This window comes from Schistocerca americana, chromosome 4 (assembly GCF_021461395.2).
Source record: "Schistocerca americana isolate TAMUIC-IGC-003095 chromosome 4, iqSchAmer2.1, whole genome shotgun sequence".
NCBI lineage: Eukaryota > Metazoa > Arthropoda > Insecta > Orthoptera > Acrididae > Schistocerca > Schistocerca americana.
Genome location: NC_060122.1, coordinates 46,736,626 through 46,758,334, shown reverse-complemented (window position 1 = coordinate 46,758,334; position 21,709 = coordinate 46,736,626). Strand labels below are relative to the sequence as shown.

At 41.7% G+C, this 21,709-nt stretch overlaps 1 protein-coding gene across 1 annotated transcript; it reads right to left on the bottom strand.

Moving 5' to 3' along the window:
* Positions 1-4,133: 4,133 nt before the first annotated feature.
* LOC124612583 (proline-rich protein 1-like) lies at positions 4,134-18,963 on the bottom strand. Its single transcript, XM_047140868.1, has 2 exons — positions 18,950-18,963; positions 4,134-5,250 (listed from the first exon to the last, which is right to left on the bottom strand). Exons 1-2 carry the CDS (start codon positions 18,961-18,963, stop codon positions 4,134-4,136), a joined length of 1,131 nt encoding a protein of 376 aa, XP_046996824.1.
* Between the last annotated feature and the right edge of the window lie 2,746 nt (positions 18,964-21,709).

The window sequence follows — 21,709 nt, the reverse complement described above, 5'->3', positions numbered from 1 at the left end:
AAAATCCGTACCAGAATAAGAAAAAAATATATAAATTTGACTGTAAAACGAAAGTGCTGCATATAGCCTTACGCAGAATAAAACAAGGAAAATATTGGTGTATCACATTTTGCGATACGTTTATCGGTTCGCTCGTAATTAAAGCGTAAATTCGAGTGTCCATAATAAAAATCCTATAGTAAGAGGAGTCATCAGGAACCTAATCTAATCAGTTTAAACAAATAAAAATAAAATAAAAACAATTGATGTATACATAACATAATAATGTAATATACATAGCGGTATTACTACGAAGAACAATATCCAGTAGGGACAAACTCCGATGCAGAGGCGCTGAGTCGAGCGGGTCGAGCCGCGAGCTGTATTACTGCGTGAGCTGAGACCGCAGAGACCAGAGTGACACCTGAGTCGCTTTGCTCAATGCTCTGGCTAGAGTCGTGACGCTGGGGTGAGCGTTGAGCGGGCGAGTTCTGAGGGTGGGGGGAGCGGTGAACTCACCCGCTCCGAAACAAATCGTCCGCTCCCTTGCGAGCAGGCTGTTGCAAGTAGTTCCTATGTTATCCGCTAGGTGGCTCTCTGTCCTGTTGCTCGCATCAACTGCCCAGAGGGCAGGACGTGCGACTGAAACGATCGCCGACAGAGTGCGATGCGAAGTTAAGCTGCGCCAGACACTGCGCGCGGCAGACGAAGCACATGGACGGCACGGCATATGTGAAACACAAAATCCAATGGGGCACTGCACAATGCAGGCAGCCAAGGTAGAAGCAGGGCAGAGACCAGCGCTGGCTGCTGTGTTGTGTGGCGTGCACTGTGCTCTGACCAGCAGAGGCGCTGCTGATATGCTCCGTCTCTCTCTCTCTCTCTCTCTCTCTCTCTCTCTCTCTCTCTCTCTCTCTCTCTCTCTCTCTCTGCCGTGGGAAACATTTGGAGCTACCGTTCTTTTTTTCTGAATCACTGATTGTTTACTCCTTTGAAAGATTCAACTCTATGAATTAGTTCAAGAGCGCATCCCCCATCTCTAGTGTGAAAGCCATCTCGCGCTATTCGTCCACGAGACTCAGAGGGCCATAGTCACGGGTTCACAGGCAGATGCCGTGTATCTTGACTTCCGCAAGGCGTTCGATACAGTTCCCCACAGTCGTTTAATGAACAAAGTAAGAGCATATGGACTATCAGACCAATTGTGTGATTGGATTGAGGAGTTCCTAGATAACAGAATGCAGCATGTCATTCTCAGTGGAGAGAAGTCTTCTGAAGTAAGAGTGATTTCAGGTGTGCCGCGGGGGAGTGTCATAGGACCATTGCTATTCACAATATACATAAATGACTTGGTGGATGACATCGGAAGTTCACTGAGGCTTTTTGCAGATGATGCTGTGGTGTATTGAGAGGTTGTAACAATGGAAAATTGTACTGAAATGCAGGAGGATCTGCAGCGAATTGACACATGGTGCAGGGAATGGCAATTGAATCTCAATGTAGACAAGTGTAATGTGCTGCGAATACATAGAAAACAAGATCCCTTATCATTTGGCTACAAAATAGCAGGTCAGCAACTGGAAGCAATTAATTCCATAAATTATCTGGGAGTACGCATTAGGAGTGAGTTAAAATGGAATGACCATATAAAGTTGATCGTCAGTAAAGCAGATGCCGGACTGAGATTCATTGGAAGAATCCTAAGGAAATGCAATCCGAAAACAAAGGAAGTAGGTTACAGTACGCTTGTTCGCCCACTGCTTGAATACTGCTCAGCAGTGTGGGATCCGTACCAGATAGGGTTGGTAGAAGAGATAGAGAGGATCCAACGGAGAGCAGCGCGCTTGTTACAGGATCATTTAGTAACCACGAAAGCGATACGGAGATGATGGATAAACTCCAGTGGAAGACTCTTCAGGAGAGACGCTCAGAAGCTTGGTACGGGCTTTTGTTAAAGTTTCGAGAACATACTTTCACCGAAGAGTCAAGCAGTATATTGCTCCCTCCTACGTATATCTCGCGAAGAGACTATGAGGATAAAATCAGAGAGATTAGAGCCCACACAGATGCTTACCGACAATCCTTCTTTCCACGAATAATACGAGACTGGAATAGAAGGGAGAACCGATAGAGGCACTCAGGGTACCCTCCGCCACACACAGTCAGGTGGCCTGCGGAGTATGAGTGTAGATGTAGATGTAGAATGGTAAAATAACAGTGGAATGATACAAAACAATGTTATTGGCAGTTGGCGTACTTTATACATAGGTGCACCCACTTGAGCTTTAATTACTTCATCCAAGCTATCTGACATTTCCAACATGAAACAGGTCTCATCACATTTCATTTCATGATTGTCTGTGGCAGACCTCAGTTACACCTGGTTTGCTACTTTGTTTCACCTGGATGTGTTGCTGGTGCTCTATCTAGTTCATCTTTGACATCACAAAATGAGACTTTTCATCCTAGCTGAAAAGAGCAAAATACACAGGATGCTGTGTATCCATAGGAGTCTCCCGACATAAGGTAAGAAATCAATTCTCGGTTTCTCTTACACCCTTTCTCATTCTCAGTCGCTTACTCAACTGTTCTTGAAATTGACTGCTGCACCCATTGAATTTGATCATTTGGCTATTCATTCTTTTGAATCACTTTTCTTAGGTGATGTAATTCATTGGCGAGGCTCTCTTTGTCTGAAAGTGTTAGAGGTCTGTGGATCAGAGACAGTAACACTAAATTTGTTCATAACAAGATTGTGAATAGTTGCTACTCACCATATAGCAGAGATGCTGAGTGACGCACACGCACACACACCAAAGAGACACTTGGAAGTAGAGCTTTCACCTAACATGTCCTTTGTTGAAAATAGCTGTGGGCACTCTATGGCACTATGTTATGCCAACCTATTCATGTGGCATCTAAAAGAACCCTTCCTAAACACCCAGAATCCCAACCTCTCACCTGATTCATATTCGTCTTTGACCTCTGGATTGAGGGTGAGGAGACCCTATCTACATTCTTTCAGAACCCAAACACCTTCAACCCCATTTACTTCATGTGGTCCCATTCTACCCAACAACCCACCTTCCTCGATGTGACCTCCACCTGAAATACGGATACATCAGTATGTCTGACCATGTTGAACATACCAACCATCAGGAATACCTCCACTTCAGCAGCTGCCACTCATTCCATACCAAGAAGCCCCTTCGAGACTGCCTTTAAATATATGGAAGGTGTCATTGAGGCTTTACAGGCAGTAATTACCCTCCCAACCTTGTACAAAAACTGATCTCTTGTGCCCTGTCTTTCCGGTCACCACCCACCTCACAAAGTCCCACTGTCCAGCTACAAAGGTGCATTTGCCTTGTGACTCTGTACCACCCAGGACTGGAGCAACTGAATTAAACTCTCCGCCAGGGATTTGACTACCTCTCATTCTACCCTGAAATAAGAAATTTCCTACCCACTGCATCCCCACCAAACTCCCACATCAGTACTCCAGTGGCCAATGATGCTACACAACCACTGCTTCCAACCTTGTGGCCTCATGTCTCATAACCTTGTAATAGATGTAGATCCAATACATGTCCCCCACATCCTCCCACCACCACCTCCACGTACTGAAGTCCAGTCAGAAACATCACCTATCCCTCCTTTGGTGGGCAACCTGTGAAATGAGTCATGCGATCTACAACCTAGGCTGCAACCAACCACTGTGCTGCATTCTACGATGGTAGGGCAAACAAGAAGTTTCTGTTTGCATAAATGGCTGCTCATACACTGTGGCCAAGTAACAATTGGACCACGCTGTTGCTGACCATGCCACCAAACCAGGTGCACTGCTGCCAGTATCATCTTTATGGCTACAATCAAATGTCATGGCGACGCCCAGCCAACTGTGTAACTTGGCTACCTTGTCCTCCCTGCTGCACAAGTTGCAATGGTGATCATGCCACCTCCTGCCAAGATTATCTCGTGTATCTCAATGATTGAGTGTCCTGGAGACCTGGGTCAAGGAAAAACGTACCTTACCAGGTTACTCGCAAATTGTTGACTAGTCAGTGACCCCGTGTTCTACCATCAGGCAGTTACAGTACCATTCCTACTACATCTCGCTTTGTGAAGGATGTGTACATCCAGACGGGTGATGTTTACGTCCAGACGGGTGATGTGTACGTCCAGACGGGTGATGTGTACGTCCAGACGGGTGATGTGTACGTCCAGACGGGTGATGTGTACGTCCAGACGGGTGATGTGTACGTCCAGACGGGTGATGTGTACGTCCAGACGGGTGATGTGTACGTCCAGACGGGTGATGTGTACGTCCAGACGGGTGATGTGTACGTCCAGACGGGTGATGTGTACGTCCAGACGGGTGATGTGTACGTCCAGACGGGTGATGTGTACGTCCAGACGGGTGATGTGTACGTCCAGACGGGTGATGTGTACGTCCAGACGGGTGATGTGTACGTCCAGACGGGTGATGTGTACGTCCAGACGGGTGATGTGTACGTCCAGACGGGTGATGTGTACGTCCAGACGGGTGATGTGTACGTCCAGACGGGTGATGTGTACGTCCAGACGGGTGATGTGTACGTCCAGACGGGTGATGTGTACGTCCAGACGGGTGATGTGTACGTCCAGACGGGTGATGTGTACGTCCAGACGGGTGATGTGTACGTCCAGACGGGTGATGTGTACGTCCAGACGGGTGATGTGTACGTCCAGACGGGTGATGTGTACGTCCAGACGGGTGATGTGTACGTCCAGACGGGTGATGTGTACGTCCAGACGGGTGATGTGTACGTCCAGACGGGTGATGTGTACGTCCAGACGGGTGATGTGTACGTCCAGACGGGTGATGTGTACGTCCAGACGGGTGATGTGTACGTCCAGACGGGTGATGTGTACGTCCAGACGGGTGATGTGTACGTCCAGACGGGTGATGTGTACGTCCAGACGGGTGATGTGTACGTCCAGACGGGTGATGTGTACGTCCAGACGGGTGATGTGTACGTCCAGACGGGTGATGTGTACGTCCAGACGGGTGATGTGTACGTCCAGACGGGTGATGTGTACGTCCAGACGGGTGATGTGTACGTCCAGACGGGTGATGTGTACGTCCAGACGGGTGATGTGTACGTCCAGACGGGTGATGTGTAATACAGCACTGTGGTTGTTAAATCACCCAATGTTATAGCAGCAGCAGCAGCTCCTCCTCCTCCTCCTCCTCCTCCTCCTCCTCCTCCTCCTCCTCTTTTTCTCCAGCTGTGCAGCAAGCCTCAAACTTTTGCCTCATGAGACCGTCACTGGCTACACAACTAAAAACCCAGAGGTGACACAAGGAATACTCCCATGGAGACTTTCTATGTCCCTTCAGCCAACAAACATTTGAGTCTTCCAATGCAAACCAGAAAGGATCCAAGAAATCAAAGAAAGGCAAACAATGTGCTTCTCTATTGGCTCACAGTTCCTCCTCGTTGGTGTGGCCACATGATACCCTTCTCAGGCTGATCTCCTTGTTGCCGGTATGCACCTCCAGCCCTTTGGGAACCTCCCCAGAAGCTGTCAGAGAGGTGTCTTCTTGGCTGAACTTCAGCCACCTTAACCTCATATGCCTTATCGTGGGGGTACCCATGTTCCTTTCACACTCCATGCACTCCTACCCCCACCTGGACCTCTCCCACACTGCCCAATTTGCCCATCATCTCATCATCTCATCACTGTCTCTGGTATGTACTCGAGCAACCATTTCCCATTTGCTATACATTTTATGACTCGTACCCCACCTACGTGCACATCCGAATGGCAACTTTCTAATGATGAATAGATATTTAATGCTCCCTGGCACCCTTCGAGAAACATCATATACCCAGTTGTGATGCCCAGGTAGAATATCTTACAAATGCTGCATTACCACCACACAGTGTTCCAGTTTCGCACTATATCTTTGCCGTGCTGTGTCCCAGTCCTTTCTTTGACTGAGCCATGTTGTGACTCCTCTCACATGCAGAGATGTGCTCTACATGTTTTTAACAGTCTATGATAGCAAACTGCATTCATTATCAGTTGTTGTGTAAACAGTGTCGTCACACGCTTCAGGATAGCAAAAACCTTGCTGGATTTAAATAGATATTTCTTTTAACTGTTCCACTCCCTCTTCTGTTGTGTGGGCCAACCTCAGATGGCTCTCTGGGACCAAGAATCATTCTCAAATTTCTGCCCTGGTAGCAGCAGATCTAGTCATAATGGACCCTGTCACTATCTCTATAATCTGTAATTTTATAATGGTCTGTTACTCATTTCCCCTTCCATGATCCTTTAGGCTACCCCACCAGGTCATAGTTGAAGGTTGTTCATTCCAGCAAACTATGCTGTACTTCTATTTCAGTCACTGGCATTATCCTTACACCAGCCTTCATAGATATAGCAGCTGTAGTCTACATTCCCAACATGTTGACTTGTGTTTTGTGGGCACCTTTGTCTTGCTCTGTGACAGTGGCTGTGTGTGGTGGCTGGCAGCTCTAGTGAATTCAGACAGTTAAGCTCAATTGAAATTCAAATATTTTGTGATTCTACATGAGGATTATTATGCAGTTTTCATCAATCTCACTTTAGTAAAATTTCACATGTTTCTACTTGTCACTGCACCTGATTCATAATCTCTCATCATATAATTTACCAACTTACTAACACTGAGATGAGCATGTGCAGTGATATGACATACCACTGACACATTTCAAGCTGTTTGATTTACGGTTAAACTCAGTAGATGTAAAGTTATTCACCTGTTTAATTTTTTTTGCAGGAGCCACAAGAGGTACACCAAGAGGACATACTGGCAGGTGAGATTTTTACTTTCTTCAGTAGCTTAATTACATGTTAAAGTTACCACTTTAATATTTTCTTATGTGGTATTTTTGTTCCATCTTTTTCTTGCTTAAGTATTTGAGTAAAACAGTTGCTCAAAATTTTATACTTGAACTTGACACTGGATATTAATTACATAGTACATAATTCATACTGAAAATTGGCAGTATCTTTGTAACTACAAAAGATTGGTCACAAATGTTTGAAACGGTTATTGTGGTAGATGGTGAGGCAAATGTGATCAAAGGGAAAGAAGACAAATTTTTAAGTACCAAAGTGACATTCACAAAATAAGTCATTGTAAAAGTAACATAACATTACAAATTGGCACACTGTGATAAAAAGTAATATTTAGATCACAATTCCCTTATTCTGTAGTCATGGTTCATATTAAAATCATCAACTTGAGATAAATATATTTAAGTATACAACTACCACTCAGCATAGTAGAGCTTCTGAAAGAGGAAAATTGCCAATCTTATTGGGGACTGGAACAAGTTAAACACATTCATGGACAGTGATTTGAAACGCCCTCATCATGTCTTGAAATGAAGAATATTGTCCCTGTAATCCGCCTCCTCTCCCAAAGCAAATTGAGACTTATGTAGTCATAAATAATATAATCCGCTTCACTGATTGCGGCAGTCTGCTACAAAACCATGTGATTTCTACAGTTGTGCATCCAGAACATTTTCCCAACATTGGCAAAGTACTTGTAGAGCCATGTTCAAAGTGTATTTTCAACCCAAAAGGAAGTTTGTGAAGATCATTGAACAGAGAGCAGAAAGAATGAAATCTGAGGGTGCAATATCAGGTGGAAAAGGTAGGTGCAGAATGACTTCCCAACCCAGTAGTTGTGTAGTGTTTCTTGCCAGTCTAGCAGAATGCCGGTGGCTGTTATTGTGGAATAGCATCACTTCTGACAGTCTTCCTTGTTGTTACTCTGGGATTGCATTTGGAAGAAGTCTGTTGTTGACAGTAAATGCCAACAGGAAACTTCTACCTCATGCAAGCAACTTTTGGTACACCACATGGCCACTGTTCCACCAGATGTATAACATTATCTTGTGTGGATGCACACAAGCCTTCTATGCAGCATTGCTACTTTGTTTGGACTAAAGCATTCCTTTCTATTCTTTCCCTTACAGTAGCACAAAGACAAATTTTCTAGTCATCAGTAATGGTGCAGGATAGGAATGATCAGTGGTGTTCACACACTAATCGATAACAAGCAAGCGCATAATGCACCTAAGGACAACCAATAATTTTTCTGATTTGATTTGTGATTCTCATACTCTTCATTTCTGAACCTTCTCTATTGGCTTCATAGCCATTCTTGAGTGTCCGTTGAAATGTTAATATGTCTGTCCTGCTGTGTTGTTCAGTTATTGATAAAAAAAACATATTTCTAACTTTATAGGCCCATTTGTGGTTTTCAACTGTGCACAATGTCAGCCACATTATATATATTTCACACATACTCATATCCTGCAATAGAACACACCTTGTAAGACGAAAAATATATTTTTTTTTTTTGGCAAGTCACAGGCAGGTCAAACAATCTTAAAATTTCAACATGATCTAGAGAATGGGTATAAAGCTGAAATCATGACTGTGTAAAACTAATGAACAATTAATAGTCAAATGCTGGAAATATCTTTGAAAAGGAAGGTAAAGGAGATACTTGCGGTCAATGAGACAGTGGTAGTAAAAGAGGAGGAGAGATTTGTGAAGACAGAATCAGTTGGGAGGAAAAGAGATAGGAGCCAGTGTAGGCAAAAAGGAAAGACGTAGGGACACCATACACCAGTTTTGTGCTGTACTTGAACACATAGGTGTGGGAGAGTGAAAATTTTGGTCTGAGGTCTTACACTCTTGTGTATAAGAAAAAAAATAACTTGGATGCCCCAGAATTATTTTTGAGCCATTAAGGAGTTGTGGAGTCAGTGGGCATATCAAAGAAAGACAAAAGCAGACAGCGTAATTGAGAGAGTTGACGTTGACATTGACAGTGGGATAGACTGTAAATCACTGGGAGAAAAATGAGACAATGGGTGAGAGCCATATACATAGACAGTGACAGTGAGGGGGAGGTGCTAAGTATGAATGCTTCACTACAGGGAGATACCAGATAAATGACTATAGATTATTGTGTGTTAAAACAGTGGGAATATGTTCACATGCAAAAATTTCTGGTGAGGAAGGCGAAATGTATACTGGGGCTGCTGGTTCCCCACTGTACTGTCAGTATTTTATAGAGGAACATACCCATCTTTCATGTGCTCCAAGAGAAACAATTTACCAGAGGTTTGCTCTAAGGTACTATGTGTTGCATGAGATACTGCTGGTGGAACTAGAGCAACTGAACAGTTGTTTGTGATGCAGTAGGTTGATTTAGATAATGTGGTAGTCTAAAAAATTGACTGTGGAGCGACTATTGGCTACACTACCTTTGGTTGCATGTTGCATGCAGTGTAATCCTGTATTGCAAAACATATGGACACTGAAGTTCATAATATTCCCAATGAGTAGAGGCCAGCGAAATAGTGTCTGCTAATGCTTAATTTTCTGTACAAAATCACTATGATTTTAGATGCTTTTGCTTCAGCTGTATTTCTTCCCACAGAAGCAAAGAATTCCTGAAATTAGTATCTTGTGTAAAATTTGCTTATTTCATTTCAGGCATAAAAATACATAACAATGTTTTGCTATGAAAGTGTGGAAAGACAAATATCCAGGATGGAATGTAACAGTATTATGAAAAGGGGAGTTACTACTCACCATATAGCAGAGATGCTGAGTTGCAGATAGGCACAACAAAATGATACCCACATTAAAGCTTTCGGGCATTGAGGCCTCCATCAACAATAGTGTGTCTCTGTTGTGCTTACTAGTGACTCGGTATCTGCACTATATGGTGAGTAGGAACTTTTCTTTGCTGAATAATGCAATCTGTGATTTCAGAAAAGTAGTAATAGGTATTATGATAAATATTGTGTTATATTTTATTACAATTAAAATTATCTGGAACATAGTAAAACAAAAAAACTAGTCATAAACCATATCTCCAGTTTCCCCCCCTGTGGCTTGGAATGAACACAGAGACTGGATAAATCATGGAGTGTTCAAAGGTTACATATATTGAGAAAGTGTACTAGCACCACGATGTCTTTGTGAAGCAGGAGACAGAAATAACAGTAACAAATGGGGGTTTGATAACAAGGGATGGAAGACAGTTTTTCAGGAGCCCAAGACCACCACAGCTAGGGCACAGGATGACAGCTCAACCATGAGCTAAGTGACAAGGAAGAAAACAGATATTACTCATGAACTTAAAAGCTCAGCTTCAGATGCTATTCAGTAATGAATTATTGTGAAATGTGTGTATGCTCCATTTCATTTAATTTTTTAAATTAGTTTAATTTACTTTCACTCAACTATAAAAAAATACTAAATGTTATACTGACGTGTAAAATGATGAAATGCCTGCTGCGATATTGAGTATTTAGTCCCCGTTTGTTCCCCGACATGGCCACACATTTCAGTAAACAGAGATCCGTGCACTCTCATGTAAACCACCATTATTTGTGCAATGGGTAGCATTTTATAACCTTTTCCCTGTTACACTGACAATGACACGTGGTGGGCCTTTCTTTCGGGAAATGTTTCATCTGACGTTTGACTGTTTCTAATTGGGTTCAAGTTATTGTCAAAGACATAAAATATATTTAACTTGAATTAATCTATTTCTGATCAAGATACACCTAGTGAAATGAAGAACTGATGTTAACTGCACTGACAACAACCTTAGATCAGGGGGAGTGTGGTCCCAATTTTCATAAAAATATTTTAAGTCACTTAATAATCTCTAAGTGTCTTATCGCATCAGTGGTAATATTTTGAGCCTGTAGGAATTAGCTTCTCTAGTCAGTTGATGCCAACAACTTTAGCTAAACAGACAGCATGATTAAACACCTGAATAATCCCACATAATCCTAAACACCCTATACCACAGGATATGCTTCACCTGACAAATTTAACTTGCTGAGAGTTTAAACAGCAATGGCAATCTTGTCCAAGTGAGCTGCAATTGGTATTTCAGTGTCAACCTGAGCATTCCAATGGGTAGCAGACATATAATATAGAGATCTCCCAAACAACTTTTTCAGGACTTGTTAGCATTGTGGACTGCTGCTGAATATGTTTTAAAAAAGCCAAATCTTTTCAAATAAAGTATCTACTTCGTGGCAACACTCAGCCACATAAGATTAAGATGAGCACATGGAGAAAATTTTACAAAACAATTTGACTGAAGAAAGTGTTAGAGTTCCTATATATGACCCTATAATATTCTTTCCCCTATCATAACCATGTCTGTGGCATTCATTAAGAGGAATGGAGTGTTTCACAAGTGTTGATTGCATTGAGTGTGGAATAGCATTTCTTGTTTCCTGATTACAATCTATGAATTCCAAAGGCAAGTCATGTTTCATATTTATCAGTCCCCTTCTCATAGTAAATACGATGTAGGGTGAATGTTGTTTGTTTGGTATTATTTGAACTGGGAGTTGCAGCAATAATAATCAAGTAATGCTTCTCATTTTCTCCCTGTTCCAATATAGCACTACTGACATGACAACTAGAAAAAAGTTCATTCTCAGTATCACATGGCAGATAATGCGTGTGTAAACACTTTCCAGATTCTTGTTGGTCTCTAACCTTGCTTATGTATTCAATTGTTATAGACAGAAGAGCTCTAATATTCACAGGAAATTTTATTAGTTGGACCTTCAATTTTCTGAGCTGAACCTCTGAATGCCAAGCCTCTTTACCAAGAAATAATATTATATCAAGTAACATGAGAGCTCCAGTGCAAGTTGGCTATTCTATGGATGAGCAGAAAATGTTACCTTTTTTACTTCCAAGCATCAGCATTCATCTTTCATGTCATTTTATTTCTTCGCTTTTATGATTCTCCTGTGAAATATTTTTACAAATATAAATATTTCATTTGGTGTGTGTTGTTGGATGAAAAATATATTCCATATACTTGTTTTTAATGTAAATCACCTTGAGATGTAACCAGAAATGTGTTACTTCTGAATGTTGTTGGCAAGCCTACCAAATTGTAATGTTGTATTACAGCTGCCAATGTATGCATTTGTAGGGGAAAGAATTTTGATAGAATTTACAAGAATATGAGAGGAAAGCACTTCTTTCGCTCCATCAAAATGTGGATTTAGTGTACAATATCTAAAGAAGAAATAAAATAATATAACAGTGAATACAATCAAGAATGAGATTTTCACTCTGCAGTGGAGTGTGCGCTGATATGAAACTTCCTGGCAGATTAAAACTGTGTGCCCGACCGAGACTTGCCCGCGAATGGCAAAGGTCCTGAGTTTGAGTCTTGGTCGTGCACACAGTTTTAATCTGCCAGGAAGAATACAATCCCCTTTGCCAAAATAACATTGTTCTACAAAGAAAACTACTTTTCTATTTCTGAAAAATTACATTGTGATCCTATGTGTACTTAAAGTGCTGAATTCAAAACTGCTTTTAGTTTTTTTTTTGTCAGGGTTTGTTTATGAATAATCAAAATTTAATTTGTCTTTTCTGTTTCTGATACTGCAGCAAACATGAGGTGAAATTCGATTGACAAGTTCATGTTTTTATGATGTTGTAATTTCATCACATTAATGGAGGGTGAGATTTATCATATAACACAGAAATCTTTGTGGATACACCTTGTAGCATTTATTTGATATGAGAAATTACAGGAAATAGACAAGAAAATGAACCACTCTATTCTAATGCACATCACATTTTTCTCTTGTGTTGTGAATCTTTCTTATCTTGAATGATATTCCAGCAATAATCTGCTAACATAGAAGGTACCCACTTTCCTTCATAACGCCTTTCTATGGTAGAAATGTCTTTATGGTATTTTTCGCCATGTTCATCCAATACATAACTAAAACACTCTATGAAGTAGTGCAGATGAGAGTCCATCATAAGTATCTTCAAAGACATACTGCACCCCAGATCTCGATATACTTTGTGCATGTCATTCACCATTGCTTTGTAGTTAGTAGTTGTTCTCCTTCTAAGGAAGTTTTCTGATACCGTCTTGAACCAGACCCATGCTGTCTTTTCTTTCTCATTTAAATATGCATCAAAATTTGCATCTTTCTGCAGCTCCTTTATTTGAGGGCCCACAAATACACTTTCCTTTACTTTTGCAGCTGAAGGATGGGGGACCTGGTAGCTAGATATGCCAATCCACTGCCTGTTGGATCCATTGCCTTTACAAATTGTCTCATTTGATGTGAAGCAGTGGAAGTAGTATCTCTTCAGGAGCTATCAGACTTACATGTTGTACATTCTTTTCACCCACTTTCCATCTCTGCCTAGGCCACTTCTTTTTCTTGTAGTGACAATTTCTGTCTCAACCATCCCACTCACAAAGGAAACGGGCATACTTCACGTAGCTTTCTTACATTCTCTGTACCATAGCAATTACAGAGAGTATTTTATTTCTGTTTTGCAGCTAAACACCCTTGAGACTTGTTTTGGATGCAGCAATCGGCTGTCGCTGTTAGAGTTAATGAGCTATTGCAGGTGGTCTCAATGACATACATGTCGTGGGGGATGACTCAATGATGTCTGATTCCTCCCACCTGCTGGTGAACAAGAAATTGTCATGTTCGACCAATACTGGATGTGGCAACATACCCGTATTTCTCTATAAAGTTCCTGTGTTTGCCATGAAAGGTATCCCTGACAATGATACTTTGTTTACATTTTTGAACTTCCGTGGTAAACTGGGTTAGAAGCACACATTTTAGTATCATTGATAGAACCCTTGTCTAACAGTTTAATTTCATTGGATGGATAAAAACATTTAATCACCAAACTGCTGCTGCTTGACAAGTAGACTTTTTATCTATGAAATTAAATTATAATATATCTAAAAACAAAGACGATGTGACTTACCAAATGAAAGTGCTGGCATGCCGATAGACACATAAACACACACACAAAATTCTAGCTTTCGCAACCAACGGTTGCTTCATCAAGAAAGAGGGAAGTAGAGGGAAAGACGAAAGGATGTGGGTTTTAAGGGAGAGGTTAAGGAGTCATTCCAATCCCAGGAGTGGAAAGACTTACCTTAGGGGGGAAAAAGGACGGGTATACACTCTCTCGCGTGCGCCCCCCCCCCCCCCCCCCCCCCACACACACACACACACACACACACACACACACACACACACACACACGAGCTTCATAGAAACACAGGTTGTGTGTATCAACAGGCAGCAAATGAAATGGATTTCTAGTGAAGGCAAGATAGAGAATGCCCTGATTCACTGAAAGATATCTGCTAGTATGAGAACTATTCTTGAAGCTCCAGTTCAGCACTCTGTGTGTAACAACTTAGAGGCACTGCTGCAGGTACCTAAAGTGTAGGTAGCACTGGTGATGCCACTATTGTGGGCTGCATTCTTATTAATATAGTTATGGCACTCTGAAGTAGATAGTTGATGTCGAGTCTGGGACTTGGGTTGGCTGGTGAGCCATTGTGCAGTGATCCATGAAGGCTGTGCAGTGCACAGGAATACTGGAAAATTGTCCAGTGTCATATGGTCCCTGTACAGAAACTATGCAATGGCTGTCATGGGCAAGATGAGCTGCACTGAGTTTGTTTCAGGCCTATTAACATGCCAGCAACAGACAGCCCTCTGTTGAAATTTACAAGACAGCACTGTAAGGTACCAGCCACCCACTTACCCTGGTACACCACCCACTTCCACCTCATTACTATTATGTCTTCTACTCCATCCTGTTGCTATACTCGTCATATTTCTTCTTGCTTAACCTCTATAAGGAATGCACCTGAGAAATACCCCACATCATCTGCCACACCGTCTCCTGGCTATATGTATCCATCTGTAAGTAAAGAAAGGAGTGTTACATTGTAAGTGTTTGATGTGCAATTTTACTGTATGAACAGCAAAAATGTGGTAACTGATTAAAATTTTTGCTATTACTTTCTGTGGGGCATCACTGAGAGAAAATCATGATAATTTGAAATTATTGCTGAAGTTTCCTGCAAGTCACTAAGTGCTCTCATTGTCAAATACTGGATGAATAGAATGTTGGCATATGCCTGCAGTGAGGGAGGCTGCGTATACAGTCACACACAGTTCCTAACTGATAAACTTGCCACACTGAGAAAACCCTGTAACATAAAATTGTATGTTTTGATAAGCAGATTACTACAGGATTATAAATTTTAAAATTTGGTCAATAATTATGTGAAATGTTGGCAATAAAATTTATTTGCTACTGGCGCTCTTCAGATAGCCAGCCTGTAACTGTAATAAAATTCTTGCTTTCTGGAACTTGTACATAATGGAGTGGATTAGATGCTCAGTTATTCACTGATCACTAGGCACTGTAAAAGACTGAAATAATGGATTATGTTCTTTATCATGTCATGTTGAAACAGTTTTCATTTATCATCTGTTTCTTTTACTTTTGCAGATAAAATATTTTTTATTAACACACAATTTCCTTTTTTGTCAATCAGGCCCTGGTGAGGAAGAAGGCACACGTCCTATTGCTCAGGTGAGTGAAAGTAGTGGCAGCACGTATGAGACTGGCAGGGCAAGTGTGATTTTCACCAATAGCAAATAAAGTTTGCTCCTGTGGCATGTAATAAACCCCACACTGCTTCCTGGCCTCTTTCCTCATATAAGCTCAGGGTTTCAGGCCGTTACAATACTTCCTCCTCTTCTGTGGTACTCTGCACACTACCCACATATTTAATCAATGAAACTCCTTTATTCATAACCCATTCATCTCCATTTCAGTCTCATTACATCTCCCACGGCAGTCTGTTTCCTGACGTCACAAACTTTGCAACTTCTTTTGCACTGGTAACTGAAATGCTATCTCAAGTCTAAATTACCTGCTAAATGATCCAGAGCATTTCTCAAAGACCAATCATATACTGGCTCTTAATTTAAAACAATGGCAATGGCAAGGAAATCGTTTCTGAAGAAGAGAAATTTGTTAACATCGAGTATAGATTTAAGTGTCAGGAAGTCGTTTCTGAAAGTATTTGTATGGAGTGTAGCCATGAATGGATGTGAAACATGGACAATAACCAGTTTGGACAAGAAGAGAATAGAAGCTTTCGAAATGTGGTGCTACAGAAGAATGCTTAAGATAAGGTGGGTAGATCACGTAACTAATGAGGAGGTATTGAATAGGATTGGGGAGAAGAGAAGTTTGTGGCACAACTTGACTAGAAGAAGGGATTGGTTGGTAGGACAAGTTTTGAGGCATCAAGGGATCACACATTTAGCATTGGAGGGCAGCGTGGAGGGTAAAAGTCGTAGAGGGAGACCAAGAGATCAATACACTAAGCAGATTCAGAAGGATGTAGGTAGCAGTAGGTACTGGGAGATGAAAAAGCTTGCACAGGATTGAGTGGCATGGAGAGCTGCATCAAACCAGTCTCAGGACTGAAGAAGACAACAACAACAATAACAACCACAACAATTTAAAACAAGAATCTCTCTTTAATTATTAATGTCAAGTAATGTGTTATTGGTAAGTATACAGAATCTTAATGACAGCTCAACTTCATCTCCATTTTCCTGATGTATTGGTAGTTGTCATGGTGCTGACAGTTCTAGGTGGAAGGCACATTGCTGAACAAGAATCAGAGAGCAAGGAATAAACCTGTGGACTGGGAGTTTGTGTTGCCATCGTCATTTGTGAAAGTGGCATGACTGGGCCATGTAAAATTTGGGAATTGGTGTGTGTGCTGATAACCATTCCACTGAGTGAGTGCTCCCCTAACTAGGTATCATCATCATAATGGAATAAATCCTCAAAAAAACCAAATAAAACCATCATGAACTCTGAAGAATGATAAGGTAATTATCGTTACCCCAACCTGCAGAAATGCTGCATCAATCTGATATAGATTTTATGCCCAAAAGAGAAGTGTGTAAAAGTTTACAGCCACCATTTCAACTAAAAAAATGACTTTGTGGTGGTGACCATTATTCATTGGTACTATAGACATTGTGAGACGTACACCTTTACCACAGCGATAGGTTACACCATTGTTGATACTCACTAAACATGACAATATATACCCCTTAAAATCGACAATTACCACTTACTGTTGTCCAAAATACATACTGATTGCAGTTGGGTACTGAGATTTCCTCGTTTTTGAGCAAATACCACAAACACAAATGACAGGTACTCGAAATTGCAAACACGCATCACAATACCTTTCCAGAATGATAGCAGACTTGTTCTCCTCCATACATTCATGGCCTGACAAACTTCCTAAAGTCTTCTGAAAATACTTTCCTGGTTGCGAAATAAGAACCAGGTGAACTACTTCGAGAGGTCTACTTGTCATAGTGGTTGTTACGTTTGACATATGTTGATCAGTAATTCGATACAACTACCTTAGTGTACTTCAGAATGTGCATCAAAAATTGTGCACTGTGATGTAAAAGTAACTGTTTAGTTACTTTTGTCCTTTGGGATTTGCTTTCAGTAATATTACACTACTGGAAATGGAAAAAAGAACACATTGACACCGGTGTGTCAGACCCACCATACTTGCTCCGGACACTGCGAGAGGGCTGTACAAGCAATGATCACACGCACGGCACAGCGGACACACCAGGAACTGCGGTGTTGGCCGTCGAATGGCGCTAGCTGCGCAGCATTTGTGCACCGCCGCCGTCAGTGTCAGCCAGTTTGCCGTGGCATACGGAGCTCCATCGCAGTCTTTAACACTGGTAGCATGCCGCGACAGTGTGGACGTGAACCGTATGTGCAGTTGACGGACTTTGAGCGAGGGCATATAGTGGGCATGCGGGAGGCCGGGTGGACGTACCGCCGAATTGCTCAACACGTGGGGCGTGAGGTCTCCACAGTACATCGATGTTGTCGCCAGTGGTCGGCGGAAGGTGCACGTGCCCTTCGACCTGGGACCGGACCGCAGCGACGCACGGATGCACGCCAAGACCGTAGGATCCTACGCAGTGCCGTAGGGGACCGCACCGCCACTTCCCAGCAAATTAGGCACACTGTTGCTCCTGGGGTATCGGCGAGGACCATTCGCAACCGTGTCCATGAAGCTGGGCTACGGTCCTGCACACCGTTAGGCCATCTTCCGCTCACGCCCCAACATCGTGCAGCCCTCCTCCAGTGGTGTCGCGACAGGCGTGAATGGAGGGACGAATGGAGACATGTCGTCTTCAGCGATGAGTCGCTTCTGCCTTGGTGCCAATGATGGTCGTATGCGTGTTTGGCGCCGTGCAGGCGAGCGCCACAATCAGGACTGCATACGACCGAGGCACACAGGGCCAACACCCGGCATCATGGTGTGGGGAGCGATCTCCTACACTGGCCGTACACCACTGGTGATCGTCGAGGGGACACTGAATAGTGCACGGTACATCCAAACCGTCATCGAACGCATCGTTCTACCATTCCTAGACCGGCAAGGAAACTTGCTGTTCCAACAAGACAATGCACGTCCGCATGTATCCCGTGCCACCTAACGTGTTCTAGAAGGTGTAAGTCAACTACCCTGGCCAGCAAGATCTCCGGATCTGTCCCCCATTGAGCATGTTTGGGACTGGATGAAGCGTCGTCTCTTGCGGTCTGCACGTCCAGCACGAACGCTGGTCCAACTGAGGCGCCAGGTGGAAATGGCATGGCAAGCCGTTCCACAGGACTACATCCAGCATCTCTACGATTGTCTCCATGGGAGAATAGCAGCCTGCATTGCTGCGAAAGGTGGATATACACTGTACTAGTGCCGACATTGTGCATGCTCTGTTGCCTGTGTCTATGTGCCTGTGGTTCTGTGAGTGTGATCATGTGATGTATCTGACCCCAGGAATGTGTCAATAAAGTTTCCCCTTCCTGGGACAATGAACTCGCGGTGTTCTTATTTCAATTTCCAGGAGTGTATAATAGGTATCTGGTACATGAAACAGAATCGAATGGCCATTCTTATGGTGTACTTTCAGACCTTGCATTGACTTACTTGCCAGCTGCCATGACCGTGGCAAACAGTCCTTTATCCAGGAAGAGGTTTCTTTTTCATACACGTTATTCTGTGGGACCCAAATATGGCACGAGTCTTAAAGGTCATGGAAAGTGTCAGATAATATAAAATGTTTAAGAAACCAAAAAAGAGGAGCCATAAGATTATGTAACCGCAATAAAGAATTTAACTCAGGAATCGGCTTAATTTTTCAAGGAATTCCTGAGCAGAATAGAAAACTCTTCAATTTTGATTTGAATCCACATGGATTACTGCTAAGATGTTTGAATTCCTCTGGTAACTTATTGGAAATGGATGCCACAGTATACTGCAAGCCTTTCTGCACAAGAGTCAACAAAGTGTGCCCAAGGCATACTGGATTTCTGCCTAGTGTTAACTGAGTGAAAGCTGCTAATTCTTGGGAATAAGCTGATACTGTTAACCAGAAGTGACAGCAATGAATGTATATTGAGAGACTTATGTAAGATTACTCAGACTAATTAACAGTGGTCAACAGGCGTTACACTAGCTTATACAACTTTCTGCCTGAACCGCCCATTTCTGAGCCGAAAAATCCTTTGTGAAACTGAAGAATTACCCCAAAATAAACCACCATATGTCCTAAGAAAATGGAAATAAGCAAAGTAGACTATTTTTGTGTTGAACTATCACTTACTTCATAAACCATTTAAAAAGTAAAAATGCCAGAATTAAATCTTTGAACAAGATCTTGTATATGAGTTTTCCACAACAATTCACTACCTATCTGAACATGTAGAAATCTGAACTATTACGTTTCACGAATCGTATGGCCATTCTGTGAAATAAAAATGGCAGGTTTTGATGAATTGTTGGTTATAAATTGTAAAAACTGATTCTTTTTGTGATTTATCATTAGTTTATTATCTACAAGCCGTGAACCTATTTCTCGAACTGCACTACTTGAAACAATGCCAACATCCCACACAACATTCTTTACTACCAAGCTGATTCATAATCTCTGTCATTATATAATTTACCAACTTACTAACACTGAGATGAGCATGTGCAGTGATATGACATACCACTGACACATTTCAAGCTGTTTGATTTATGGTTAAATTCAGTTGATGTAAAGTTATTCACCTGTTTAATTTTTTTGCAGGAGCCACAAGAGGTGCACCAAGAGGAGGTATTGGCAGGTGAGATTTTTGCTTTCTTCAGTAGCTTAATTACATTTTAAAGTTATCGCTTTAATATTACCTTATGTGGTATTTTTGTTCCATCTTTTTCTTGCTAAAGTATTTTAGTGAAGCAGTTGTTCAAAATTTTATACTTTAACTTGACACTGGATGTTAATTACATAGTACATAATTCATACTGAAAATTGGCAGTGTCTTTGTAACCACAAAAGATTGGTCAAAAATGTTTAAAATGGGTATTGTTTTAGATGGTGAGGGAAATGTGATCAAAGAGAAAGAAGACAAAATTTTAAGTACCGAAGTAGCATTAAAAAATAAGTCACTGTAAAAGTAAGGTAACATTACAAATAGGCGCACTGTGATAAATAGTAATATTTAGATCACAATTCCCTTATTCTGTAGTCATGGCTCATATTAAAATCATCATCTTGAGATACATATATTTAGGTATACAACTATCACTCAGCATAGTTGAGCTTCTTAAAGAGGAAACCTGCCTATGTTATTGGGAACTGGAACAAGCTAAACACATTCATGGACAGTGATTTGAAACCATGTCGTCATGTCCTTAAATGAAGAATATTGTCCCTGTAATCCTTCTACTCTCCCAAAGCAAATGGAGGCTTATTTAGTCATAAATAATATAATCTGCTTCACTGATTGCTGCAGTCTGCCAATGTTGGGAAAACATTCTGAATGCACAACTGTAGAAATCACATGGATTTGTAGTGAAGAAGTTGTAGATCCATGTTCAAAGTGTATTTTCACCCTAAAAGGAAGTTTGTGAAGATCATTGAACAGAGAGCAGAAAAGATGAAATCTGAGGGTGCAATATCAGGTGGACAAGGTAGGTGCAGAATGACTTCCCAACCCAGTAGTTGTGTAGAGTTTCTTGCCAGTCTAGCAGAATGCCGGTGGCTGTTATTGTAGAGTAGCATCACTTCACACAGTCTTCCTTGTTGTTATTCTGGGATTGCATTTGGAAGAAGTCTGTTGTTGACAATAAATGCCAACAGGAAACTTCTACCTCATGCACGCAACTCTTTGTACACCACATGGCCACTGTTCCACCAGATGCATAACGTTATCTTACGTGGATGTACACAAGTCTTTCTATGCAGCATTGCTGCTTTGTTTGGACTAAAGCATTCCTTTCTATTCTTTCCCTTACAGTAGCACAAACACAAACTTTCTAGTCATCAGTAATAGTTCAGGATAGGAATGACCAGTGGTGTTCACACACTAATCGATAACAAGCAAGCGCATAATGCACCTAAGGACAACCAATAATTTTCCTGATTTGATTTGTGATTCTCATACTCTTCATTTCTGAACCTTCTCTATTGGCTTCATAGCCATTCTTGAGTGTCCGTTGAAATGTTAATATGTCTGTCCTGCTGTGTTGTTCAGTTATTGATAAAAAAAACATATTTTTAACTTTATAGGCCCATTTGTGGTTTTCAACTGTGCACAATGTCAGCCACATTATATATATTTCACACATACTCATATCCTGCAATAGAACACATCTTGTAAGACGAAAAATATATTTTTTTGGCAAATCACAGGCAGGTCAAAC